This window comes from Gopherus evgoodei, chromosome 9 (genome assembly GCF_007399415.2).
Source record: "Gopherus evgoodei ecotype Sinaloan lineage chromosome 9, rGopEvg1_v1.p, whole genome shotgun sequence".
Classification (NCBI taxonomy): Eukaryota; Metazoa; Chordata; order Testudines; family Testudinidae; genus Gopherus; species Gopherus evgoodei.
The window spans coordinates 9,209,088-9,236,880 of record NC_044330.1 but is presented as its reverse complement, the minus strand read 5'-3'; the positions used below and the strand labels follow the sequence as shown (position 1 = coordinate 9,236,880).

General features: G+C 41.8%; 1 protein-coding gene across 1 annotated transcript; it reads left to right on the top strand.

Annotated features, from left to right (window-relative positions):
• The first annotated feature begins 453 nt into the window (after positions 1-453).
• Positions 454-27,793, top strand: SENP5 (SUMO specific peptidase 5). Its single transcript, XM_030575449.1, has 10 exons — positions 454-543; positions 10,467-12,058; positions 16,879-16,984; positions 17,142-17,289; positions 17,900-17,947; positions 19,539-19,616; positions 23,015-23,152; positions 25,068-25,151; positions 26,808-26,858; positions 26,956-27,793. The coding sequence occupies exons 2-10, from the start codon at positions 10,498-10,500 to the stop codon at positions 27,064-27,066; spliced, it is 2,325 nt and encodes a 774-aa protein (XP_030431309.1). The 5' UTR covers positions 454-543; positions 10,467-10,497; the 3' UTR covers positions 27,067-27,793.

Here is a 27,793-nt window from a genome sequence, read left to right as displayed (position 1 = left end):
TGAACGCCCGGCAAGCAGAGGTGCGGGAATCAGGGAGATGAGTGGGGCGGTGTGGGTTTGCCAGGCACGTGGAGACGGAACGGCGGGGAGATGTGCAGAGATCCTGGGGCTTTAATCAGGGCAATGACCTCAGGGGCCTGGAGGGTGGAAAGGACACACACAGGTCCTTGTAAACAGAGACGGATTAAAGGGTGACTGTCCCTTTAACTGGGCCTCGAGGGCGTGGAAAGCGTGTTGCTGTGCCCCGCCTTTCCTGTTGGGGGGAAGGGCAGAGAGCACGTTGGCGTACCTCACGCAGGCGCGCTGAGGACCGGGCCCCTTCGAGCACATGCGCACTAGCGGAACGGCTCTCCCGGCGCTTCTCCCTCCCGCCCTTCGCGGCCTGTCGCGGGAGAGTGAGGGAGTCAGCGTGCGCCGGCGCAGTGCGCAGGGACTTGCCCACGTGAGGCGCTGCGCCTGCCGGGGGTGCCGGCGGCGGCGGGAGGCGGAGCCGGGGGCGCTTGGCTGCGGCCGGGATGCGCTGGACGGCAACGAGGGACAGAGGTAGGAGCTGGGGCTCGGCTCCCGCCCGCCTGGCGCCCGCCTGGGGCAGGAGGGGCTGGTTTGGGGCCGGGGGGGTAGAGTTTGAGGAGCGGAAGGGGGGCGGGATGGGGCCAGCGTGTTGGGGGGTCCGGTTGGGGCAGGAGGGGCTGGTTTGGGGTCGGGGGGGGGGTAGAGTTTGAGGAGCGGAAGGGGGGCCCGGAGGGTGGGGGCCAGCGGAAGGGGGGCCCGGAGGGTGGGGGCGGGATGGGGCCAGCGTGTTGGGGGCCCGGTTGGGGCTGGGGGGTGCAAGGGGTCTGCTTGGTCGGGGCCTGGGGCTGGCTGGGTATGGGCAGAGTGGCCCCCGCCCCCATTTTGGGTGTGAGGCTGGTAACCAGTTGCTGGGAGGGATTAGAGGGAAGCTGAGACCCTGGTTGTGCTGTGTGGTGGGCGGAAGGACCCCACAGGCCAGGGACAGAGCTTCTTGCCAGCTCCCCGGAGAAGGGTTTGAGTTTTTATGGGGCACAGAGTTATTCCCCGTGTCTTGGTTTCTGTGTTTTCTTGAAACACTTTCTGTGACATCCATGGAGGAAGCTGGGAGGAGATATGCCCAAAATTCTCTCCCGGTTTCCAAGGAAAATCTGACTAGTCTGAGCGCACAGATTAAAAGGATCTTTATTGGTTAAAATTCACATTTAAAATATACATTTTTTTTTTGTGATGCTTAGGTTACCAGTGATTTAAATTATTATAACTGAAAGGACTTTAAAGATTTCTAACTATTTATGGTGTTTGCTTTTTTGCTGTATTTGTCAGGATCATGGAAAACATGCAGGGGAATTTCAGAGACATTGGTATAGACTTCCTGAAAAAGCAATATGATTTCATTGGGGAATTTTGACAAAAAACACTGAAGCCTTGCCTGGATCAAGATATTTTGTTTAGTTTGCATCTCTGTTTTGGCTTATTCCTTTCCTTGCTATCAAATGTAAGTGTAAAATGCAAGGAGTCACTCAAATGTAAGGTATCAAAGTGAACAGGTGCTTCTGGACCAATCAGAGCAACCTTGCAAACTTCACTACAGGAGTCTAGTTGTTTGCAGCTGACAGCAGGGTCCTTCTCCCTGTTCCAGTTTCTCACTCACTAAGGAAATGTGCGCACTTCGAGCTGGTGCACTAAAAATTGATTGTAGCTGCATCAGCGAGAGGGGCTGGTCACCGTGAGTACATACTCATCTCAGACAATAGGCCAAGTAAAATCTTGGATATGTAGGGTCGAGTGAGGGCTTTCTTGGAGTGCAAGGATTTTTAGATGTGCAGAAGAAAGAAGAATTTTGGTGGCTGGAAATTGATGTAGGGCATGGGATGATTTGGTAACTTCAGAAGCAGAGGAGGACTTTGGAATCATTTTTCATTGTAGGAAGTGCTCAACCATATTGTGCTGTCAAACCCCCTTCCTGGCCTTCCAGTCTTCTCTTGAAGAGTCTTCCAGCATTGCTTCTCTCTCAATAAACCAAAGATTCAGCTGCCTCAGACCACCAATTCCTAAGGCCTGGGCTATACTTTCAGATGAACATAGGTATAATGTTCAGGAGTTTGAAAAATCCAGACCCCCTGAGCATCATAGCTATGCCGATCTAACTCCCGATGTCAACCTGGCTAGCTCAATGGAAGTATGCTTCCTTTGACCTAGCCACTGTTGCCTGGGGAGGTGGTGTTCCTATAGCAATGGAAAAGCCCTTCTGCACTATGGGGTTATGCCAGCATATGATATGGTTCAGAGGCTGACAGCTGGTGCAAGGCACTGGTGCTCAGCATAAGTCACTGGGGACCTGAGTTGCAAGGCAGAGGGAAGCTGAACAGAGAGTCCTGTGTGCCGGAGGGATAAAAACACAAATACATGCATACAGGGACACCTGTTCCAACTGAGCATCTTCAGATGGATGATCTTATAGTCACATTGTTGTTGCTGAAACTTCCAGCTCACCCAATAGGTTTTGATGGCATTTAATTTCTCAGCTGTCTTGAGAGTTAAAACCATGGACATAAGAAGGGAAGTTTGCGCCTTTCAGAGCTACTCTTTCATTCTCTGCATGCTTCAGAAGGCAGGAAAACTTTCTCAAAAGTTGCTAAGTACAGGCAACTTCACTTGAAATCAGTGGAAGCTGTAGGTGCTTAACAGCTCTGAAAGTAGGCTCTTAATTTTTTAATGAAAGCTTAAATTCTGCAAAAACATCAAGGAGGCCCCTCAGTCCATGATAAATGCAGAAACTGTGCATGTAAATTTCTAGTTCCTCTGCTCTTTACTCTGCTTGGATAATGAAAATAGACAAATTTCACTACAGCTTTGTCAGTTGCACATTCCTGCTTTGATATAGTGACTGGGATGGTGTTTCAGAGTTTGTTTCGTGTGATTATAAAACCAACCCAAAAGTTGCAAGTCTAAAAATTTAAAAATGGAATTAAAACATTTCTACTAAAGACCTTATTTGTACAAAACCTAATTTTTGGGCTAAACGTGCCTGATACCATCCCTTTATTGGCAATAATTTTCATCTTATTTTTTGTTGATATACAAACTTGGTACTTTTGGACTTTGCCAGTCACTGTTTGTTATAGCTTACATGTGTATAGTATCTTTCATCCCAAAGCATGCGCTCTAGGTCTTACTTCACCACTAGAGGGTTACTTCACTGCTCAGTGGTCCACAGAAACACTGCACAAGGGTTTAGGACAGGAAGTGAAGAGATACTGTATCCAGTACTGTACATTTTAATCTGTAAAAACAGAATTACATCAAATTTGAGCTAAACATCAGTAGCAGCTTATGCAGTGATATGTGATTATCCCCCGTTTTCATTGTGTATAAATTAAATTTTTCTGTTTCCATATTTCAATCATTTAGATGTTTTTTCGAAACTTTTCATAGGCTGGTCTTCTGTTCATATTAAGCTAGTTGTGAAAATTCTCTAATAACTTCCAGAAATGCACATAATCTTTACAGTGTTGCAAGCTTGTAACTGAACAGAAAAAGGAAGAATATTCACAGTTAAGGATTCAAATGTGCCGTATGTTTTCCAGTACTTCATTTCACTGAGGATGCTGACGTAGCTAGTTAATTTTGCTCTAGCATTGAATGTCATGTGTTGACTAAAATATAGCTGGGATGGCATGTGTATGCGCTATGTTCACTAACAAAGTAAAAGCACCTTTTGAGGTTAAAAATTGTTGCACCTGTGCAGAATTTGGCCCTTGGTGTTAAAATGAGTTTCTGTCCTTGAATATAACTATTTAATTTTACTGGAGGAAGTACTAGCTATGCACATGTGAGGCAAAATTGGACCTAAGTAATCTGGCAGTTTTTACATTTAATTTTAAGATGGCAGCCAGAAGTTTATTGCATGAGGACTAATTATTCATACCAATGTTATATAAAATTAAATTTCTTTGCGTTTCTAGGGGTGCATGATGCCTCTGCAAAATAAACTTGTATACCTCAAATACCTTGGTTTCAAAATTAGTTAATACTGAATTGCTCTGAAGGTACAATTTTGGATACCAAGTTTGTACTTGAAACAAGAGTCCGCATGTGCCGATGCAACAAATGTTGTACCGTATGTAATCTGTAAATTGTCTCAGATTTACACTAATCAGTATTTGCAAATAAGGGGGAATAAATGGAAACATACTGTTTCAGTGTAATGTAAATAAAATATAGTAGAATTTAACATCCCAAAAGAGTGGGAGTATTCTCAGAGGTGAGGCAAACTGTGTGCTGTTATCCTGCTGTGCCTTCTTACTGCAGCTAAGAAAACATGACCTGGCAGTGAGTGATCCTAGACAGTGTATGCCTTGGATTTAAGGATGTAGTGTCAGCTGTATCTTAGAAGTTTCTTTGACTTTTAAGCCCAAATTCTTAATTTTGATTTCATGTAACTGTTTTAATGTAATATTATTATTTGTAGTGGCAAAGTAGTGAGAACTTTTTTTTAAGGCACGTGTACAACTCTCCTGAGAAATGTTTTGCACAGTGCAGTTTCTCTGCTGTCATTAGTGCATTTTTTAGCTATTACCCCAAATATTTTTTAAGTTAAAAGAGAGCACGCAAAACCAGTGATGGTTCTTGCAGCACTGAAAAAATTAAATGTAGAAAACCTCTACTCTACTCTAGTTTTTTTCAATTAAAAGTTTTCATATAGAATATTGTTTTGCAGCTTTCAATTCTGCTTATAATGATGAAAAGAGGAAACTTTTCAGAGTGTTAAAATAATACTTAACCACTCCCTGGAAGGCTTTTTCTTAAAGGGGCATGATCTTGAAATCTATGGATAGACTTTTTCGTATTTTTAAAAAATGTTTTCGTTTCCCCATTGTGTGAATGACTCGGGCAAACAGAAGAAACTGACTAGCAAAGCATGAGAAATAGTGAAATTGACTATACATTGTGTGTGCTAAATGCCTGAACTGAAATATAGGGACATGATCGTTAATATTTGTAGCAATATGAAGTATTATAACAATAGTAATTCAGCTTTTTTGGACAGACCTGTATTAAGTTGATATCCCATTTTTAAAAACATTGGGACTAATGTCTAACAGTTAGTGACACAGTTTTGCAACAATATTGCAAATTTCATTCCTGCTTTGTGACACTTCTGCTTTGAGAACAACTCAGGTTAGCCTTAGTCTTTTTTCACTGTTCGGTCTTATTTTCACTGGGTCGTTTTTCCTAGAAATTTCCCTCTGTTGCTATAACTAATTCAGTTTAGTGTGGACAAGACAGTGGCAGCTGCAGGCATTTTTTGTCACAGTTATCTCGGCCTGGTGGAGGTTAAAAAGCAATCCATGTGATTATCCCCCGTTTTCATTGTGTATAAATTAAATTTTTCTGTTTCCATATTTCAATCATTTAGATGTTTTTTTGAAACTTTTCATAGGGTGGTTTTCTTTTCATATTAAGCTAGTTGTGAAAATTCTCTAATAACTTCCAGAAATGCACATAATCTTTACAGTGTCGCAAGCTTGTAACTGAACAGAAAAAGGAAGAATATTCACAGTTAAGGATTCAAATGTGCTGTATGTTTTGCAGAGTCCTGACAATGCTACTGTTTCCGCTGGTGAAGTTGCATCAGTGTGGAGAAAGGCTAGTGTCAGACACTGTATTAGAAAATTGCAAGGTTTAGAGGCGAACCAATAACTCCAAATGGGACTGTGCATGAGAGCTTTTCTTGAAAAACATCGAAAGGTGTAAGTGGCAAAGAGTTCTGTGACACCTTATAGACTAACAAACATTTGTTAGTCTATAAGATGCCACAAAACTCTTTGCTGCTTTTACAGATCCAGACTAACACGGCTACCCCTCTGATATTGGAAGGTATGTTCATGAAGTTGTTTAGACTGATACTTTTATGGCTCAGGCTGCAAGGTGCAGGCTCTTCTGTGCTCAGCGTGGTATCCAAGCATCTGAGATTGCCAGTAAGTGATGTTACAGGGATCTGAAGGAAGGTTCTGGAAAGTTCCATGGCAGTTAAAGGAAAAGTAAGATGACAGAAAGGGCAGTGAGTAAGGAGCCATTGAACCAGAGCGAAATGAAGGGAGGTGTTAGCTGGCTTTGTGTTGAATCACTACCGTGCAGCTTGCTAGGTGTGTTTTAGTTGCCTGAGAAGGTTCAGGAGCGCTGGTGCTGCTGCTACTTGAAAGGCCCAGTCAGCTCCTGTTGCAGTTTTCCAGAAAGGATCTCTGAAGCCTCGGGCTGTGTCTACGCTACTGGGCTATGTCTACACTATTGCGGAATTGATGCTCGGGCAATCGATGCGGGGATTGATTTAGCGGGTCTAGTGAAGACCTGCTAAATCAGTGGTTCTCAAACTTTTGTACTGGTGACTCCTTTCACATGGCAAGCGTCTGAGTGCAGCCCCTCCCCCCCTTTATCAATTAAAACACATTTTTATATATTTAACACCATTATAAGTGCTGGAGGCAAAGCGGGATTTAGGGTGGAGGCTGGCAGCTCGTGACTCCCCATATAATAACCTCGCGACCCACTGAGGGGTCACAACCCCTAGTTTGAGAACCCCTGTGCTAAATCAACCGCAGTTCGCTCTCCGGTTGCCCCAAACGAGAAGAGTAAGGTAAGTTGACAGGAGAGTGTCTCCTGTCAACCCAGCACAATGTAGACACTGCAGTAAGTCGACCTAAACGATGTCGATTCCAGCTACGTTATTCATGTAGCTGGAGTTGTGTAACTTAGGTTGACTTACTGTGGTGGTGTAGACATACCCTAACTGGAGTCTGAGGCTATGGCTTCATTGCAGCTAGCCAATCCCCTATTGTTGCTGCCATCCACACAGACAATACTGTGATCTGGGTTTGGTGGTGCTTCAAACTGGGCAGGTGGACTGATTTTAAATCAGCAATTTTAATCTTGTCTTGGCGTTTGTACTTTTTAGTTACTTTCCAAAAGAAAGGTTGATTATCATTAGTTGGTAACCATTAAAACATGTTCATTTGCAATTAACTATAGCCCTTTACACTAAACTTTGTATTTTTTGTTAACCAGGAGGATACGTTCAAACTATATAATTGCTTACATAAATGTAAACATACTTGTATTCATATTGCTATTTCCTCTTTTTTTGATATGTTAGGAAATGGAGAATGACACGTTTATTTACTAGATTAATTTTTTATTTGATTTAAGTCAAGCTACATTTGGAGTGAAATTGGAATTCAGTGAAATACACAAATACAGCATTTTAAAACTGTTTTTATTCAAATAAAGTTTATCAAAAACATGATTTGCATTTAAAACTGATTTATTAACCATAGGAATATTAACTGTAATTAGTGAATTAAACTGTTTTTTTTCTGATCACCATGTCCTTCAAGACTTCAAAACTGGTGTTTCTCATCCCCCATACCTCGTTTTTATTCATAGTTAAGAAGAGGGAAAACAAGCCCTTCTGTCTTTTCAACTCCCCCTTGGTTTCTTAACTTTGAATGAACTAATCACTGAATTGAACTTATTGAATAACAGAAGAAAATATTCTCTCTCTACTGGCAGAAGAGGCTACTGCTGTCAAAAGTGGGTGTAGCGCTCTGGTAAACTCTAGTTCCAGATGCTTAGCCAGTGACTTCTACCAGAGTAGTGGTCTTTCTTTAAAACTTCAGCAGCAAACTTGTAGTGCTTTAAAATAATTTAAATTAAATTTAAAAAATATTTGTTTATAAGAAGTTTAGGCTTAATATAGACAGTTATAATTTCAAGTTTAATTTTAAATACATTGATTTTAAAAAAGAAGAAAATATTTAAATAAAACCTAATTTAAAAGATATATTTCGTCTATTTGAACATGGGCTAGCTGGTTTGGCCCAGCCTGGAGGTATAGGCTTGAGCCTTGTTTCCACTTTAATTGGGGTTGGTAACCTACCCACATGGGATGCAGGCTAATCAACAGAAGTTCTGATAATCCTCCAGTGCCTTCTTGCAGTTGCCCATGGGCTGTATTTTCTTGCCCTTTGCCTACTCCTTTCTTCCGTACTGGACGTCATCTTCCAGTTTGTATACATGGGTTCAGCATTTGAACCCCACATTTCATGTGATCTGCTACATTTCTACTGCACTTCTACGTTCTTGAACAGAGATGCCATCCAGCACACACACACGTTGTCCACAGTGCATTGCAAAACAATTCATAGTGATGCAGTGCGAAGAGCCAGGGGTAACTCTCTAGAAGTCCTAGTGCCTCACACTGATGACTATAGCGCCAGTGTGGATACAGTAACATGAGTAGAGCTTTGCAGTAAGGATGCTCTACCTGGGCTATGCTAACCTGAGTGCTGTTTACCCAGGCTAACTCTGCAGGTAAGATATACTCTTACAGAGGAACTAGCCTAAAGAGCGACTGGCGAAAGCCAGGATTGGAAATGTGAGGAAATCACCCTTATAGAAGTTGCTGTTATATCCCATTTAGGAGAACAGTAATGACTGCCTTATTAATAAGGCTGACAAAAAATAGACTCCTTGCTCACCATTGCGCTGGTGATCTTTGCTGGTTTTTACCAATGTGTGTCCCAGTCTATTACTGCATGATTCACAACTCTTTGCAAGTCAGCAGCTGACCTTTCATGGTACAGTGGGAGTAGCTTTAAGAAAGTAATAACCTTTAAATTCTTTACCCTCTGTTTGCATTTCTATCCCAACAAAATAAAACCTGTCCATTGTTCTGATTGTTCATTCTAATAGAGTTCACAGTTGAAAAACCAATAGTCAGGGTTATGTCCGGACTCCCATTGTCAACGTCTGTTTCCACGTGTTCATAACTGAAATTCTCCTTTAAGGCTGACATTTCCATGCTTGATCTCAGTTTAGACACCACTCTCTCTGGTTTTTAAACGTGTGGAAGAACCTTTGGTATCCACGGCAGCATGAGGTGCAACTATGACAAACTCCAAATTTTGTAATAATCATCGTTATTGAGAAGCAGATCTTTCAGTTGGTGCAGTGGGGGAAAACAAGTCAAAATGAATGAGTGACAAATCACTTCTAAGCATGCTTGGTGTCGTCTCCTAAAATGTTTAGCAAAAGAAGCCCTGCCCCACTTGTAACATACTGTGTCAGGCCCTGGGGCAAATTGCATAAAGCAGACAGAGAGTTGGAGTGACACCTTTGCAATCATCCATTTTTTTCCATTGGTGCTGCCCTGCTCTGTTGCTTGTTCAAATATTCTGGTATTCTTTTCATCCAGCCTGGCAGAAAAATGACTGTTGCCAAACATAGCAACAGTGTGGGTGAATTGATAGTATTATATGGCCCTTAACTTTTGAATTATTTGACAGTCTTGTGTGATCCTAAACCAGGGCTTGGCAACCTCTGACACGCGGCTCGCCAGGGTAAGCACTATGGTGGGCTAGGCCAGTTTGTTTACCTGCTGTGTCCACAGATTCAGCCGATTGCGGCTCCCACTGGCCATGGTTCACTGCTCCAGGCCAATGGGGGCTGCGGGAAGCGGTGTGGGCTGAAGGATGTGCTGGCTGCGGCTTCCCACTGTCCCTGTTGCCCTGGAGCGGCGAACCACGGCTAGTGGGAGCCGCGATCGGCCGAACCTGTGGATGCAGCACGTAAACAAACTGACCTGGTCCCCCTGGTGAGCTGCGTGCCAGAGGTTGCCAACCTCTGTCCTAAATGCACATCCTCCCTGTTTTAACTATTTATATTTGCCCATCTAAGATGCAGGTCATTGCAATGGAGAAAGGGATTTGTTTAGAAGGCTGTCAGTGTCTTGAGCTGGTACTATTTTGTTAGTATAAGGGTTAATTTTGGTTATGGCAACTTATAGCATTGCCCTTTAAATATAGAGGAACCATTTTACAGTCGACTTGGCTATAGTGAAATATCATTTATTTTGAAGAAAAAAATCTCCTTGCCTGGAATATGAGCATTTTAGTTCCTTTTTAATGGAAGAGTTTCTGTTGAACTGACTCACCAGAGGGTGGCTCCCCAATTAAGGTTTATTATGCTATAATCAGGCTTCATTGTGTCCCTGGTGGAATCTGATATTGAGGCATGCTTGTGGCTAACTTTCAGACTTAAGCCTGTGGTTTAAAACTCCTAAGATGGAAGTTAAATATTATCTATGCTTTACAGATTCACTAGCCCAAGTTGGGTCAAAATTTAAGATTAGGAGAGAGTGATCTGAGTGAGAGGTTACCTGCTCTTTAATCTAAATAAGAGGAGCAGCTGAATAATAGAACTGGGAGAGGAGACATGTAACACATTGGTGAGAGAGCCATTGCAGCCATTATGCTTGAACTTCTAATGCAGAGTGGGGATTTGGGAGGCTCTTGGAATTTTCGACAGACACACTCCCAGAGGAATGTGAATTGTGTTTTCATGGCTTTGAATTCAAAGTTATCTGAAGTGTAACCTTGTGTTCCTTATTCTTACAGCTGCCCTTCAAGATCATAATGCAGCAGAAAAATGAAAGAACATAGAAGAAATTTAAATTGGAAAAGAAGTCGATTGCTGTTCCTTTCTAGAAGATGGACCACTGGATTTTGGGGGCTCAGGAAATACTGCTTCCAAAAGAAGCGTTTTTTCCTAGCTAAGAGAAAACGACAAAGTGCTCAATCAGTTGTGAGCCTAAACCGGAACAAAGTGTCCCGATCTCTCCAGTGCAGAAGGAAGGCACTCCGACTCCAGAGTGAGTGGGTTCCTGAAGTGCTTCTAAATGCAAAAAAACATCAAAAACCAACTGCTGAACACAGCACCTTGTCTAGAAAAACATCCAGAAGGGCAAAAAAGCCCTTTTCTGATGGCAAAACTGGAAGCCCATGTGCAGAGGCAATAGAGAAGTTGGACAATGAATCCTTTCAGGGTGAAGATCTCTTGAACAGAGTCACTGGATTACAAGCAGACGCTAATTTTGGCTGCATGCATGGCAATGACCACAGTGCCTTTTGTGGTGGGCTGTGCGACGCTATCTTACCTGTAAAGAAGAATGGTTTCACACCCAGTGGAGAGGAACGCAATAAGGATGAAGGCAATGCAGTCTTAGTAGTCTTAAACAATAGTAAAAGAAGGTGCTGTTGCAGAGGGCTAGAACAGAATGGAACTTGTGGCCCCTTGACAACTAAAAAGAGGTCCAGATTTAACCAGTACACTGTAAAAAAGATACCTGTATTTATGATGCATAAGAAACTTTCTATGATTAGGTTTCGGGATAGAATCATAAAATCCCCAAAACTTAGAGCAAGAGGCAAAACCTGCAAATCAAGTAAAATCAAGCCAAGCTGGGTGGAGAAAGTTACTAGGGACTGTCAAGAGAATCTTCAAGGAGATTTTGAAGGTGGATTTTGTAACTGGTTTTCCTGCTGGAAATCTAAAAATAACTCCTTTTGGAACCTGTATAGCTCATCAGATATGAACAATAATACACCAGGACCTGTAGCTGAGGAGAATAAGACACCTGTGTCTGACATCTGCCTTACCCACGATGCATTACAGTGTGATGAGCTACATTCTGAGGAACCTGCATCCAGAGATGGCAGTGTTAAAATCTGCCAACCAGAGCTGCACAAAACAGCTCCTTTGGGTACAGAGACCTTGCACAGGACAGAAACAAACGAGGCTTCTGTAGTGGACAGTTGCCATGGGGATCTTTTCCTCTCAGTAACAGAGAGAGAAATTGCAATTTCAGGTCATGAAGATGCAGAATCTAATCAGGTTATGTGTGTTGATGAAATGATATTGTTAGAATCCTGCAAGGGGGATTCAAATATGAACAATAACCTTGCAAATGGACCTTTTTTGGTGGAGCTGGCACAAAATGAAGACAGCTCTTCCCAGATGGAAGTCGAAGGCTCCATAAATCTGGACATTTTTAGTGCAAAGTTACTAGATCACCCTTACTGTAAAAGCCCCCTAGAGGAGCCTTTGCCAGAAAGCACAGGACTAAAATCAGGAGCTCGAAAGGGAGGCAGAAGGAACAGTCAGAAAGTTTCTCGTGTGGCTGATGAGCAGTTATCAACATGGATTTGTGGTATACTCTTTACACATGTTATAAAGCTAATCATTCTTGAGAATAGCTGGGCATAGCATATGAAGTTGGGAATATCTGAAGTTTCCTTACCACTTTAATTCCTTTATTAAAATGGTTACACACCATGAATTGCAAGAAGTGTGTAGCTTAATACTCCAACTGAGCTGAGAAGCTGTGATGAGGAGGGTTGTTGTAAGGGAAATGGGGCAGAACTTTCCTCACTTGGCAGGCTCACTTACGCTAGCTTTAGAATGGTACCTTCTGAAGTATGGGTATAATGCTTAATTGACACAAGGCTTTTATTTTTCAACAATTGTTGAGTGGTACATCTTTCTACTTTTGTTTTAGAGAATACAGTCGAATTGGGCTTCTTGTGAAAAATATGGATCAGCATTTTAAATTTAGAATATGTTTTTACCTTGAGGTTATAAAGGGACAGTATAGGGTAAAAATGCTTTATTTTATATTTTTTAAAAAATCAGGTAATCTCACATTATTAGCAATTTAGACAGTGATCTAATTTGCTTTTCCCTAGGCTTACTGCCTGTGTAATTTCTCAGCTTCATTTAGCTTTAAACAGGAGACTAAACCAGTCAATTTCACTTTTGGGTTTTCATACCCTAAATGTTTGAATAGGAAAAAGTCTAAATCTAAACAAAATTGGTTGTAGTTGAAACGAAAAAAAAACCAAACCACTCATTCATAATTCCATTCATAATACATGATGAACCGACACTACCTGATGGAGTTTCTTTTAATATGGAGCATGGTACAAATACTTGTGTTTGAAGTGTATTGTATATGCAACCTTATCTGATGTCAGGAGATATATATATAGAACAATGTGGTAAGGATTAGCACTCCCTTTTGTACTGTACCATTCAGATACTGGTACAGAGTCCAGCAACACTCCGATAACTGGGAGTCAGTTGGTTTTCATTAGAACAGCCCATTTTCAGTAGATTATACAGCCTGTTATATATTCCCTTTGACAAGGAGTGTTAAAGGATTGCAACTAAATTTGACAGACTCAGATTTTGCCCCAATTCTCCACTTTTCCTGTCTGGAGAAACTATTGGGAAGCTTTTTATGGTCAATCCTTCAAAACATGGTGTGAAGGGAAGAGAAGCTGGATGCAAAATATGGTCTAGCATTGAACAAATATTCCTTTAAACCCTATTGAGACAGTGATTTGCTCATACACAGTGAGTATATATGCATTGTTCCTCTACTTTCAGTTCTGTGTGGAAAGCAAGCCAGAGGGAAATGAGGAACAGACCTGAATCCAGCTTCTCTCTCCTTCAGACCATGCAGAGAAATTGAGAACCCTGACCTTAGGTGTGTCAGCTGGCTCAAAACATTTCAGTTCACTCAGAAGCAAAATTAAGGCTTGGTCTATACTTAAAATTTAGGCCAACATAGGTGCAGAACTCCGATGTGTGAAATCCATACCCTTGAGTGTTGTAGCTATCCTGAGCTAACCCCTGGTGTAGACATAGGTTGAAGGACGAATGCTTTTGTTGATCCACCTGCTGCTGCTTGGAGATGCGGTGTTTACAGCAGTGGAAAAATTCTATCCATTGCTGTAGGCTGTGTCTGCACTGTGGGACTGAACTGACATAGCTGCATCACCGTAGCTATCCCTCTGTAATTCCTGTGGTGTATACATGACCAAAGTATCTAAATAGGGCTCAACTAAATTCCACCCTTGATGTTGTAGATGGGGGAAGGAGGCTTTGTGGCTAAAGCACAAGCAAAATCAGGTGATCTGGCTTGTGTTCACTTATTTTGGCACTGCTAAATGGCCCTGGGCATGTCGCTTAAACTGTGGGCCTCAGTTTCTACTTTAGAAAAATTTGGTATAATTATACCTCTCAGGGATATCTTGAAGCTTAATTCATTACAGCAGTATGCACCAACTGGATGTGAATTAGCACGCTGTTGGGGGTGGTATTCAGGTATGTTGTGAGGCACAAAGATAGAAGGTGAATGCCTTCTGCCAGGTAGGAAGTACACCATTAAGTTACTGATTTACACCTTGGCAATATTGATTGCTAATACTCTGGTTCATTCAGATTTAATGTTCTTTAAGTTTTTTAATTGGGAGGAGGGAGTGACATATGAAATCTCGTAAAAGAGGAAAATAAAAAGCAGACTTTCACTTCTTCTTTTTCTTTCTTTTCTCAAGAGTTTCTGGGCTCTTTGGACTCGTTTTTCCATTCCCAGAAACCCAGCTGTGCTTTCATAAGCAGTTTATGACCCAGTATCCACTTTGAACATACTTTGTTATTAACTGGGGACCAAATCCTGCTCCGCTGGTTGTCAGTGGTAAAACACAAATTTTGGCATATGGAATTCCCAATTGAGTTTGGATGTTCAGTGAGTTACAAATGCCTGCAGGGACAGCGAAGTGCTGCAGAAATGGTATTTTGATAGGAGGGTCCATCAGGCTGCCTTTTAGGTCTCCAGGTCCCTTATGTTGTCTCCCTCTCAATAGCGTTCTCCACAATCTATTTAAGAGAATGGGTGAAGGGATTTTTGTTTTCCAGTAAAGAGGTCCTAGCTGTGTTGGTACATGTGACATCAGAAAAGGCCCAGTCAGCCAATCCGTGTGGCTCCAGACAGTCATTCCTAGCCAGGTTAACAGCGTTTGTAGAAACCTTAGGGCCTCAGATGGAAGGTGTAATAAGTGCACATTTGTTCTCTTTGATCTTTGGGATATCACGCAAGGGCCTGAGATCAATGTGATGGTAGGTCAGACTGAGGGAAGATAGAGATGGGGTCTCAACCGCTTTGATATTTTTGGTTTTGTTTTGTCCTTTTAATCTCTCTCCAGGATTTTAGATTAATCTAAATCTTGCCCTATTGTGCAAAGATGTTGCAAAAAGTAACGTTTGGCATGTCTGTAGTGCTGCCTGTCTGAGGGCCTCAACGTTCTTTTCAAGCATTAAAGAGCTTCCTCCCCCCACCCCAGTGCGATAGAATCTTTGTTTGCAGATGAGGAAGCTGGCACAGAGAGGCTGCAACTTTGTGCCAGTTTTGAACTTGGGATTGTTTTCCCCTTTGAGTTACCCTCGCTTTACACCAGCATAAGTGAGATCAGAGGTTGGCCAGACCGAGGAACAGAACTAAGGACTCCTCAGTCCTTTCCCTGAAGCATGAGAACATATATGTAGCATAAGGCTTAATGATTTCTCAAACACCATCTAACATGAAGACAGTATTTCCTAGCCAGGTTGAAAAACACTTTTGTTATCACAACCCTTTACAACTTAAAGGAATACAAGCTGTGCTGTTAGTGTTTGACAAAGTTACAATTAAGGACAGTCCGCAATGAACTTCAATACTTTTTTTTGGTGTGGTTCACGTTTCTTCTTACTTTGGTTTAATATTATTTCTTTCCTTTCTTGGCTTCACTTCACCTTTCCCCAGTAATACATTATGGTATATGTCTTCCTACATTATTTTCAGTCTGTTTTCCTCCTTGGTTTTCTCTCTCCCAGTATCTTCCTTTTCATTGTGTTTTCAGTCTCTTCTCCTATATTTTTCTCTCTTCTATTTCTCCCCCAGAATCTCTCAAAATATCATGATTTTATTTTCTAACAACTTATCCAATCAGTCTCTCTTTTTCCTGCCTTGCCCTGACCCGCCCCATCGGAGGACTGGCCAAAGGGCCAGTGCAAAATAGAGAAGCCCCAGTGCAATGGTCCCATGTCCAGGTGAGAAGCGAGCTATCTGTCCCCTCCCCTATCTCCTGGGAAAGGGAAAGATGCTGGAATTCCTACTGGGGTGATGCCCCTGTTCTGGGGCTCCATCTTTCTTATAAGCGTCTGGTTAGCAGGCTTCCAATATGTTTTGGAAGTTTTCCCCTTGATTCCAAAAAGCCCTCTGGCAGCTGGAAGGGAGCTGCAGAATTTGGTGTCTCTTCCTCCTGAACCGTCAACGTTGTTCAGCGATCTGTTATTCCAGTCTTCTCTCTCATGATTCTTCCCTCCTACTTACCCTACTTCTTGATGCTGGAATGGGGTGATATCTCCACCATTCTACTCCTGTTTCTCTTAGCAGCCAGAAAACATCTGTTTGCTAGACTTTCCCGCTAGACTCAATCTTTTGGTCTTTTCCAGGGAATATCTCCAATTGCTGTTGTCATTGCTGCTTAGAACTTTCCCAAGCAACAGCAGGGTGAAATTGACTTGATTCTTGAGTTTCTCTGCTGAATAGTTAGTAAAAATTGATCAGACTCTGATATATTTTTACTGTACTACAGTTAAGGAGAACAGTGAGCAGCAGCGAAGGCATGGTACTGTCAGCAGACAGTACTGTATTGACTCTTTTTGCATGCGGGAGGCTATCTTCAGAACCTAAGGGCTAGAAATTTAGTTTTAATGAATGCTTTAATTCTTGCAGGAACTGATGGCACCCTGGATTTACAATGTTTGAATAACATGTATGTAAAATGTTAATAGAAATAGGCAAAGAGACTGGTTCTTCTCTTGCCTACACAAGTATAAATTGTGAGTAACTCCAGTGGGATACCTGGGTATAAATTCTGCATAAATGAAGAAAATTGGGCTCAAAGTATTTAACATTTTTATGTAGATGACTTTTAAGTGATCTTTCAGTTCTGGGGTCACTTCCCCTGTCTTTAATGGTGCCTCTCTGAGCTTTTTAACTCTTGTATTATATTAACTGCATGCAGGAATTTGCCACCGGGTGGGTGGGACACTGTGCTGTTAAATATTTATAATATCTGGTTTTGTTGGACTAGAGAACTCAACTTTTTACCTGTTTGCTTTTTCATTTATCTGATGTATTCAAAGGATTCCTAGATGAAGTGATGAAGAAATATGGCAGTTTAGTTCCACTCTGTGAAAAAGATGTCATGGCAAGATTAAAGGAAGTCTTTAATGAAGATTTCTCCCATAGGTTTGTAGCTGTAATATATTCTAGTACTTGTAAAGGAAAAGTTATTTGACACGCTAATTTGTATTCCAGATTGAAACTGACACCTGCTGGAACAGCTCCATTTGGTATGACCTGGAATATCTTTATCCATGTCTCTATCTTTTCAATTCTGTTTCAGAAAGCCTTTTATCAGTAGGGAAATCGTGAAGTATCGGACAAGGCATCCAAAATCTTCCACTTGCAATTTCCGGGTCTTCTATAATAAGCACATGCTAGATATGGATGATCTGGCTACACTCGATGGTCAGAACTGGCTAAATGACCAGGTTAGCAATGCTTATGTTTACCTCTTCAAAGTGTTAAAAAATATTAGCTAATTCTCATAACCCCCTGTGTGAGGTAGGTCGCTGTTATCCTCGCTTCATAGATGGGAAACTAAGGCAGAGTGGTCGAGTGGCTTTTCATTGGCAGACCCAGTAATATAAAACTTGAGTTTCTGGCTCCCAGACCTGTTCTCATGCAAATACACTGTACTTCCTCTTCAAGAAGACAGTGATTGCAGGTGCGAGAAGATAGTATTTCCTCCCACTTAGCTAGAAGAAGAGAAAGTAACAGCAATGCAAGACCCATAGCCAAAAAACCAGAGAGAGTAGCAGTCCTCCAGATGTGCCTCAGTAGACTTAAATTGAATTAAACCAATGTTTCACATTGAGGCAGTCTTTAAGCATCTGCTTATATTATGTCTGCTCTAGCAGCCCATTGTTGATTCCAGAGTTCTTGACTGCATCAGAGTGTAATAGAATGTTACTCTAATTAGTCAACTTCTTGTCAGAAAAAAGGTGTGTGCTTTTTTAGATGCCCTCTCAAATCTTGGATTTACTTTCAGTAATACAATGTTATTTTTGTGCAAATTATAATTTTTACTAACTCTTGCAGATTATTAATATGTATGGTGAACTCATAATGGATGCAGTCCCTGACAAGGTGAGCATTAAGAAAAGGTGTCAATTATGGGGTAGAAAGGGAGAGATGGTGTAAGACCACAGGTACATGTGTCAAATAGGAAGGAGGTCTAATGCAGATTAAAACACCATTATGGTGTTTCAAAGTGTCAGTGTAAAAATAGCCCCTCTGTACTTACTAGATCTGCTGCCTTTAGTCAGTCTTTTGTTCACTTTACCGGTACAAATTTTTACTCCTCTAAGGCTCACAGAGCCACAAAAATTATGAAAGTGAACTGGATTCTCTTCTGTTTCATGCATCATCAACAGAGTTCTTAACTACCTTCCAGCTGTAGTCTCTCTCGTTGGTGTTGACATTCAGGGCAGAAGGAAACCCATCTTGACTTCTGGATTGAGTTTGGTTGTAGCACTGATGGTTAGAAGAACCATCTGTTTACTTGTAAGCTGAACAAATTGAATATGGAATCATTGAGACCACAAAGAAACCACACAATGCCATTTTTAGATTGGCAGGCTGCACAGAGTATAGCAACCCTTTAATCTTCTGGCTCAGAATGTAGAGCACTGCTTCTTCGACTGGTGATGGTAGTGATTCCTCATTAGTATTCTCTTTGCTCTTCAGTGTATGAACCAGAACTGTGGTATTGGAGAGTGTATCTGTCTGCCTATGCCCACTTTCTATAGTGCATAATTTAAATCCTCATGGGAGATCTTGTTCTAGTACTTTGTAGAATGCGGTTAGAAGTTTCTGTTGGCATAACTAATAGGTTTTATCCAGCATTTTCAAATGCTGAACTATCTAGCTTTTTTCAAGCAGTAACTTCTACCTCCTCGATACTAGCAAGATTATTAAATACAGATGTTGTAAAACTGCATAAAAGATGTGACTTATAGCTTTTCATTTTGTATTAATCTCATCCTTTAATTGAGAGGCTAACACAAGTATTAATGCTAAAGAATTGTTTTAACTGTAAAAATCTACAACCTTTCACCACAACAATAGGTTGTACTTAATTGCAAAAGATGTGACACAGTAGACAAAGAAGTATTCTGTAATTCAGAAGCATTTTTGTGAAATCTGTAATTGACCAGAGGGTTGAACGCTGATGTCCATGTTTTTGTGTCTTAAACTTTTTATAACTTTTGACAATCAAATTATTTGGTTCTGAGTCACAGAGCAGAAAATGGAAGGAGTTTCTAGCAAGTTATGTAGGGAGGATGGGAAAATATGATATTCCCCCATCCTCCAGTGATTTTAATCCCTGGAATTCAGGAGAATAATATCTGTAACTCTTCTTTAGCCTCCTCTCCCTAAACAAAATATTGCAGCTGCATGTCGTAGGCTTAGGAATGCCAAGTTAAAAAAATAAACTGCTTCGCATCACATGTTCTAGGGAAACAGAGAGTTTCTCTTCATTCTAAAGAACAGCAGTATTTATTTAAGGTTTTCTAAAACATCTGTAGACTTGCTTGTCTCTTTTCCTGTTTTGCTTTTTCGATTCTTGTTTATTAGCCAGCTAGATGTTTAATTATGTAGAAGTTATGTTAGGCATTACTAGAAGAATTTATGCACACTTTCAACCCTCGTTTCTTTTCTTAATTTGTCTTTCTAGGTTCATTTTTTTAACAGCTTTTTTCATAGACAGCTGGTAACCAAAGGATATAATGGTGTAAAACGATGGACTAAAAAGGTACCATTTAATTCTGTCTATTGCTTATCAATTGTATAGAATAGACCACTGGATGCTGGTACTTAGCATTTCTCCCCTGCTCACAAGAAAATGTTTCACTTGAAATTACGTTAGTACCAAGTGACAAAAGAAAGTTTTTACTGTTACTCCTCTCAGTACTGCTCAGCAGCAAGCCTGTGGGAAAGCTGCATTCTATTCCTCCTTCAGCATTATCAACAGAATTTTTTTTTTTTTAAAGTTTCATTCTCATTTGGAGCTTAGCAAAAAGGGGTTGTAGCTAACAACTCAGTTTGGATGGCAAAACCCCTTCTTGCTGGTGAGGGTGTATGAGAAGCAAAGAATTCAGCCTGGGTTCTCGAAGTCAAGTTGGTTTGTGCGGGGCTGTCAGCTGAAAGGAAAAAAAATCTCTATTTGTAAACACTTGCACATTTTAGTGTGGCAATTTAGAGATGACAAACAAGAAACCGCACAAAGCATTTTTACAGACTGTGTGAATAGTACAGCCACATTTTAACACAGGTATTAAACAAAAAAATCAGGCAAGCCCATCTTCAAATAGGAATTGTAATGTATTTTGATAAAGGAATTGAAAAGTTATCAAGTTTCTGTTTACCTCCCCTTTGGTGAAATGTGACTCTCTTTTTTTAATATACAAGTGGCCTTTAAAGGTATACTGTTTAGATCAGTGGTTCTCAAACTGGGGCTGCCGCTTGTTCAGGGAAAGCCCCTGGTGGGCCAGGCTGGTTTGTTTACCTGCTGGGTTCACAGGTTCGGCCGATCACGGTTCCCACTGGCTGCGGTTCGCTGCTCCAGGCCGATATGGGCTGCAGGAAGTGGCATGGGACAAGGGATTAGCTGGCCACTGCTTCCCGCAGCCCCCACTGGCCTGGAGCGGCGAACCGCGGCCAGTGAGAGCCGCGATGGGCCAAACCTGTGGACCCAACAGGTAAACAAACCAGCCCGACCCACCAGGGGCTTTCCCTGAACAAGGGGCGGCCCCAGTTTGAGAGCCACTGGTTTAGATGATCCAAACCTTTTACTGGAGCTTATTAAAACTGGACTTATTAAATTCTAATTTGCTTTTTCACTGCTGTCAGTGGTGTACTTCATACATTTTGCAAAAGCTTGGTAAGTGAAACTAGACTGGTCACTTTCTGGTTCTCATGTTCTAGAGCACTATTTATTATGCTCACATCATTGTAGGGGAGTGTTCAGATGGGGACAGAACTGTATTACGTGAAAGTAACTTGAAAATATTTGTTAAAAATCCCAAAAGTCAGACCCTAAACTGTTCTGTGTCCCTTCCAAAGTAGATCCCTGTTTCTTACCGCACCACTGCGCTGAGGAGAAACTTCATTTCCCTTGTAATAAAAGCAATAGGCTGTCACAAAAGATTGTTATATAAATGCTGATAACTAACAGCTCTCACAATTCAAGTACAGATATAAAGGCAGAGGATCTGACTTTCAAGGACTGTTAAGCATTTAGCGTTGAAAATTGGGTTTATGACTAAACATTTTTCAGGAAAAGTGTCTGCTTTCTGCAAAAATATTCAAATTGTTGTCTGAAAACCCAAATATTTCAGTTTGCGTGCATTGGTGCAACGCCTCATGGGAGTTGTAGTTTGGTTGCTCAGGGGGCCCAGTTCTCCTTTGTAGGCTGGGCCCCCTGTCTGGATTACAAGAGGGGAGACTGTGGTGCAACATGGGATATGCAGCCTGGCCTACAGAGGAACGTGAGGCACTTCTGTAGTATTTCCAAATCGATATACATTATCAATATGAGCTGCTGGGTGCAGAGCACTTCCAAATATGTCTGACCTTGTTTGCATCATGTGTGTTACCCATTAATGTTCATACGGGCACTTTATTTCCTTACAACAGATGTAACCCCTCTCCCACTCGTATTAGAGCGTGGACACTATGCTTTGTACAAGTTGCATAGTGCTTTTAAAAATAGATAGGAATTGCCCTGCAGGATCAGACCAGTCCATTTAGTCCAGTGTCCTGTTTCTTCTGCATTTCTGGTGTACACAACAAGATTCTACCAATATCACGTGCTTTTGGAGGACACGAGAAGATTGAGGAGGACAGTGCAGTTGAAGACCAAAGCAGTTCCCATGCCTTACTTCCAAAAGAATAAATCCTGATCTGCTCTTAAAAACAAAACAAAACAAAAAAAAAAAAGAGTGTTCTAAACATTGCCATGTTGTTTAGATTCCACATGATTTTTAAGGTGGTATTAGTCCTTCTCCCTTGATCGCCTGTCTGGTTGCAGTACCTCTGCTGCTGGGTAAAGTATCATAATCCAGTAATTGCCTGTGCTACATTAATGATGCAGGCTGAGTTGTCCAATGTGCCTTCCATATGTTCCGTTGTGTGTAATGGCTCTTGATGATGTAAACCAAAATCTAGTGCATGGAGATCTGGAAATCCACTTTTGCTTTCCATTGCCGTTCCCAGCACTAGGAAATTAAACAACCTAAGCACGTAAAACCTTCCTTAAGGAACTGTTTGTCCTCAACATTAAGATGCAGTCATCCCTTACCCAAAACGTTGTTGTTGTCGCTCCCTGTGCCCTCTGATTTCTTGCTTGTGGACTAGATCTGTTGCTGATTTTTTTTGTTTTACAGTAGCACTGCAGGGCCCTAGTACTAGGCACTGTATAGTATATTAGCCTCATCTTTTGTTGACTTTGCAGTGAAGAGTCGGACACTATTTTATATTGCTTATTGGACTTTATAGAAGCACACCGAATGTTCTGGGCACTGTGCAGACACAGGAAGACAATCTTTGCCCTGGAAAGTCTCTGCCTCTGTATTGTGCAAGCTGCAGTTCACTGGGCAAGAACAAAGTGCCATGTTACAGTGAATACGGGTCAGAAAAGTGCCTCGGCCTGCTGTTTCTGTGTGGCTTCTTTGAGTCCTGATTGCTTAATCTGCTGACCCATTTTTACCAGCATCAGCACTGCAGAGTCGGTACAAATCAGCTGAGTTCTTACTGCAGAAACATCATTGCTGAAGATGTATAAATGGCCTAGCTTGATTGCAGGTTGTGTTAGCCATGTTAGTTAAAGGGAGTGCCCATGCCACCCTTCGTTCTAACACGTAAATCGAGCATGCTTTGTTGCAATTGCAGGTGAAGACTAAATGTGGATCCCTCACAGTGTTCATAGTTGTTTTTTCTACTGCAGCAATGTCTTGCATCTAGTACAAAACACAAACATGTGACTGAAATACCTGCGTGAAGAGCTCTTGGAGGGAGTTAGAAGAGAACTTTCAGGGTCAGGAGAGGGCAAAGATGTTCTGTTTTTAAATAAATACAGTGTTGTGGGAAGCGTATTTAACTTACATGTGGTCTGTTCCCCTGTTTGGTAATACTTACTGTTTTGTTTGTCAGGTGGACTTGTTCAAAAAGACTCTCCTGTTAATTCCTATTCACCTGGAAGTCCACTGGTCCCTCATTACTGTGAACATCCCTAACCGAATTATTTCATTTTACGATTCCCAAGGGATTCATTTTAAATTTTGTGTAGAGGTAAGAGGAATTATTATAGTTACGCTTAAAGTGCTTGGATCCTTGCTTTTAAGAATAAATTTGTATCCTCTCTAAAGTAAGTCTACGTTTTGGGGGCATCATGCTTCATGTAATCTCTGTGCATGTACTAAAAATAAAATATATACTTGGCCCTTCTATTGCCTTCATCCAGTTCTCAACGTGATTACAAAGGTGCAGGAGAGTTATTAACTTCTTTGACAGATGGGAAACTGAGACACGGACCTTGTTCAAGGTCACAGCGACTCTGTACCAGCCCTGGGAATAAAGCCCAGGTCTTCCATTGCCATATTCATACAACCAGTCTGTGTCTAGCAAACTTTTCTGTTGTGTGTTCTCTTCTGTAGCACTCCCAAAAAACAAATGCTTAAAGCCTCGTACAGTAAGAGAAATCCATTGTTCAAAGCGGAATAAGATACCCATTTGCACAACTTGTAAACCAAAGATTGTTTTGTTTTTTATTTTTTTGAGGAGTGCAGGTACCAGCATTTTTTTCTTAAATGTCTGGTCGATTGATAATATTTCAATCATGATGGTAAAACATAGGCAAGTAGTTTGGCCTGGACTGACCAGTTTTAGTGTCTGTTTTGCAGAGCTGACCTAATTGCCTGCTAATACAGCAGGCTGCAGCTTTTAAGTATGTATTAAGGCAGAGTAGCAATTATTTTACAGAGAGCTCACAGAAAGGATGTCAGAATTAAAATAAGTTTACCCATCAGCAACTGCCAAAGATAAAGCTGAGACCTCACCTACTCCTAAAAATTAGATCGACCTAGCTACATCAGTCAAAGTTATGAAAAATGTAGCTCCCGGTGCCATGTAGTTAGGTTGACCTAACCCCTCCTATAGACACAGCTAGGCCCCATTGACCAAGCTGCCACCTTTTGGAGAGGTCGACTAACTATATCAATGGGAAAACCCCTTCCGTCAATCTAGGGAGCATCTACAGCACAGCGGCAGCAGCGGCTGTGGTGTCCACATACCCGGACGTTTATAAAACTAGAGAGTTTCACACTTTGCTTCTGTAGACCATGCTCATTGCAGACTCCAGGGGCTTCTTGCATCATTCCATTCCCATTGTTCACAAGCTCCCTGTGTGCCACTCTCCCGTTCCCATATAGGGACTTTCTGCAATCTTCACCATGCCACAATTCCCCATTCGCCCCTGGCAGGGGTTCCTTATGACTCCCTATTTTCCCCCCATTTTTATTCTCCTTTTTCTTTTCTTTCTCGTGAAGGATGTCAACTTTGTAAGCTTAATTGGGACATGGTAGAATGAGTGAAGTTGTTATGCTGGACTGTATTCACTTCTGCCAACAACCGGCTCTTTGATTTATAGAGAATTACAGAGGTGGTTGAAGCTGTGGCTCTGCTAACCAGATGCTGTCCCCCTCCCCCATTTTGGAGTTTTTGATTTCTCGCCCCCACCCCCCCAATCAATAGGCTTCTATGTATTGATGCCAAGAACCTGCCCTGAAACTTTGGAATTGATCGGCTGCAGTGGTCAAAAGTTATCCTGATGTTCAAAGAAATGCAATCAAATTGTGTGTCAGGGCCCCACAAGCTCAGCCAATCAAATAAATTAAAACTGGACAATGCCAGCCCGTCTAGTGCATCTTCCTGCCAGTACAAAATTCTTCTCTACAGTTCATTTTCTAGCGCTTTGCCCAATCTACTTTTAATTTCCTCAAGTGTGGTGGAGTTCCTACTGCGTCTCTGTGTGGACTGGCTGGCCAAATCCAGCCCTGGTGCTCATTGGAGCCAGTTAGTTCTCTCCTTAAGCGCTAGAGCTGGGTTAAGCACAAGGGCCAAACTCACCCTGGTTAAACGTACCCGCATACCTTTCTCCTTGGCTTTTATTTGTGTGTAACGGGAAGGCTCTGATTTTCTTTTTAAGAACATACGAAAGTATTTACTGACTGAAGCAAGAGAGAAGAATCATCCTGAGTTTCTTCAGGGATGGCAAACAGCTGTTACAAAGGTTAGTGCCAACCCCTCTAAACCCCGGTGTGAATCCTCTATAAGCTGAGTCTCCTGGGTATGCCGCTTTCACTTTTAAATCCGTGTTATTTAAAGCAGCAGTAAATATATATTTTTAAATGAAGGAAAAGGAAGAAGCTGGATGACTTGGGCTTGCTAATGGGCTCTGTGTTGCTCATTCAGATCCTACCAGGCCCCTCTCTCCTGTTAAGTGAGCTGGTGGCCTCTGCCCAGACCCTGGTGGAGAAGTTATTCACATTGCAAAGCCATTACAGTCAGCACTGTAGGCCATGCTCATTGCAAACACCGGGGTAAAGAACTGTGTGTTCAGTAGAGGCCAGCTCCTCTCCTCTTTAGAGATGACCACTCCCAAAGGTTGAAGTGCATCAGCAGGGGACAGTATGAGGTGAAAAACAAGTATCGCTGTGGATAGACAGAGAGCTTTGGTCTCCAGGGCTGTCAGTCTGGCACATTTCACCAGCACTATATTCGCTAACAAATAAACTGTGTCTGGCAGTGATAAAAGGGAACAACTTGTGTGAAGTGCGAACAAGGGAATTTGAGACTTGTGTAACTGCCCCATAATGGCTGAGGATATAAAACAGGTCACCGAACATTAGACAGTCTCCCAACGGCTCCCCACTCACCGGAGAGATTTCAAGGTTCCATGGCAATGCTGAGAGGATCCCAGATGATGTCTTCCCTCTTATTTCTGTTTAGCCCTGTGTGAGGTGCATGATTTTGGCTCTAGGCAAGTATCATTTTTCCTCTTGCGCTGCTGTGGATTTAAAGAAAATATGACTGTCTGAGGGCTAGTGAGTTGCAAGTATATATAAAAAAAAAAAAGAGAGATTATCTGGCAGAGCTGGGAAATTAAAGGCTGTCATTTGGGGTGAATTCACGGTCTCTTTACAGGCATCGTTCCAGGCCAGCAACCATGCAGTGTGCAGGCCCGCTAACAGAAACCTTGCATTCTCCTGGTCTGCCCACAAATTGCCCATTGCTTCCTTCAAGATCAGTGGGGAGGATGGGGATCCACCTTCTATAGCACAAATACCTAGGGAAACATTTCTCTAGGCTTGCGTGAGTTTGCTGAAATCTTGAAGTCTGACCTGAGTAAAGTAGACAGTAATGTTCAAATATTTATTTAAAGTAATTGAGAGGAAGCGATCCTGAATTGGCCAGATATAGGAGGGAGAGCTGTAATTTATCGGTCATAAAATATCTACTCTCTTAAATACTAGGCATGATCCTAACAAGGTGCTGCATTTCCCTCCCCTGGCCCAAGGCCACCACCTTGGGGTAGCAAGTGGCAAAATTCACCACCACCAGGATGTATTTCTTCCCTGACCGCGTCGTCTTGCTGAGGGGTCCCACTATGTCCATGGCCACCTTGTGGAAAGGTTCTTCTATGATGGGTAAAGGCCTCAAAGCTGCTTTCCCCTTGTCCCGGGCCTTTCCCACCCTCTGGCTGACTGGGCCCAGAATAAGTAATTGCAGCTCAAGCTACGAGTGTTGCAGAGTCACCAATTTTCAATAAAAAGAGCTCTCTAATCTTGCAAAATCTCATTTTGGATTTTAAATAGAACTTAGAGTGAAAACTGAAGGAGGGCTAAAGAGATGTCATTTAACGTCTTGCGTCTTTTTCCTCCCACAGTGCATTCCACAACAGAAAAATGACAGTGACTGTGGGGTTTTTGTGCTCCAGGTAAGAATGTAATTTTAAAGCATTATGTGGCTTTTTTTTCTTTTGTATTTCTCTTGTCAATTTTCCTGTTTCAATTAAGCTTTTTCATTTTCCACAGTACTGCAAGTGCCTCGCCTTAGACCAGCCTTTTCAGTTCTCCCAGGAAGATATGCCACGAGTAAGAAAAAGGATTTACAAGGAACTGTGTGAGCGCCAGCTAATAGATTAACAGTAAAGAGAAAAGTCGAGCTATTTCTCTGGCATTTCTGAAGAGTTCCAGCTGGTGTTCGTGTACTTGAATTTCTGAAAACTTCCGTGAATTTCAAATGACTCTCAGCTGAGTGGTGTGGCCACGATGTTACCTCAACTTTTTCTGCTCTTTCCCTGGCAGGACTTAACAGAGCTGCCACAAAATATTTCTAATGTCAGTTTGGTTTCCTCTTATGTTCTTTCCTGTATTTAATATTTATTATCGACGCATGCATATAGGCAAAGCATGCAACTAAAAAAAAAAGTATAAAACTGTAGATTTGGTGCACCTTTGAAATGTAGCTAGAAATGACAGAATACAGGTTAAAAATTTGTCTGACAACATAAAGATGCATGGTCCGTTTTCTGATGCAATAATGCTTTGAATGTATCAAAAAATTCAATGCCATAAAAAGAGCAGCTAGAACCTTTTTTGAAAACTCAGATTATTCCATTTTCTCATTGTGGCTGTGTAGTACTGAATGCCCGCTTTTAGGGGGGGCGGGGGAGGGCTGGATAAATCTGCCTACAGATTTTGTGTGGAGACCCCCTCTGAATAGAGTGGAAGTCACTAATAAAAAAATTGTTCTCTCTTAACATTTATCTAGCTGTCGTTCTCACCCTGTTCCATGTGGTTGAAAAGCAACCTTTGCACAAATGAGACTTCGGCACTTGTCTGTATAATAAAACATGGAGATATTCAGCTA

Bases quoted from the DNA above. Each gene is read 5' to 3' on its own strand.
- SENP5 (XM_030575449.1), top strand. From the start codon at position 10,498: ATGAAAGAACATAGAAGAAATTTAAATTGGAAAAGAAGTCGATTGCTG. The intron at 17,948-19,538 runs GTGAGCATTAAG...TTGTCTTTCTAG, and splicing joins TGGATGCAGTCCCTGACAAG to GTTCATTTTTTTAACAGCTT. The intron at 26,859-26,955 runs GTAAGAATGTAA...CATTTTCCACAG, and splicing joins GTGGGGTTTTTGTGCTCCAG to TACTGCAAGTGCCTCGCCTT.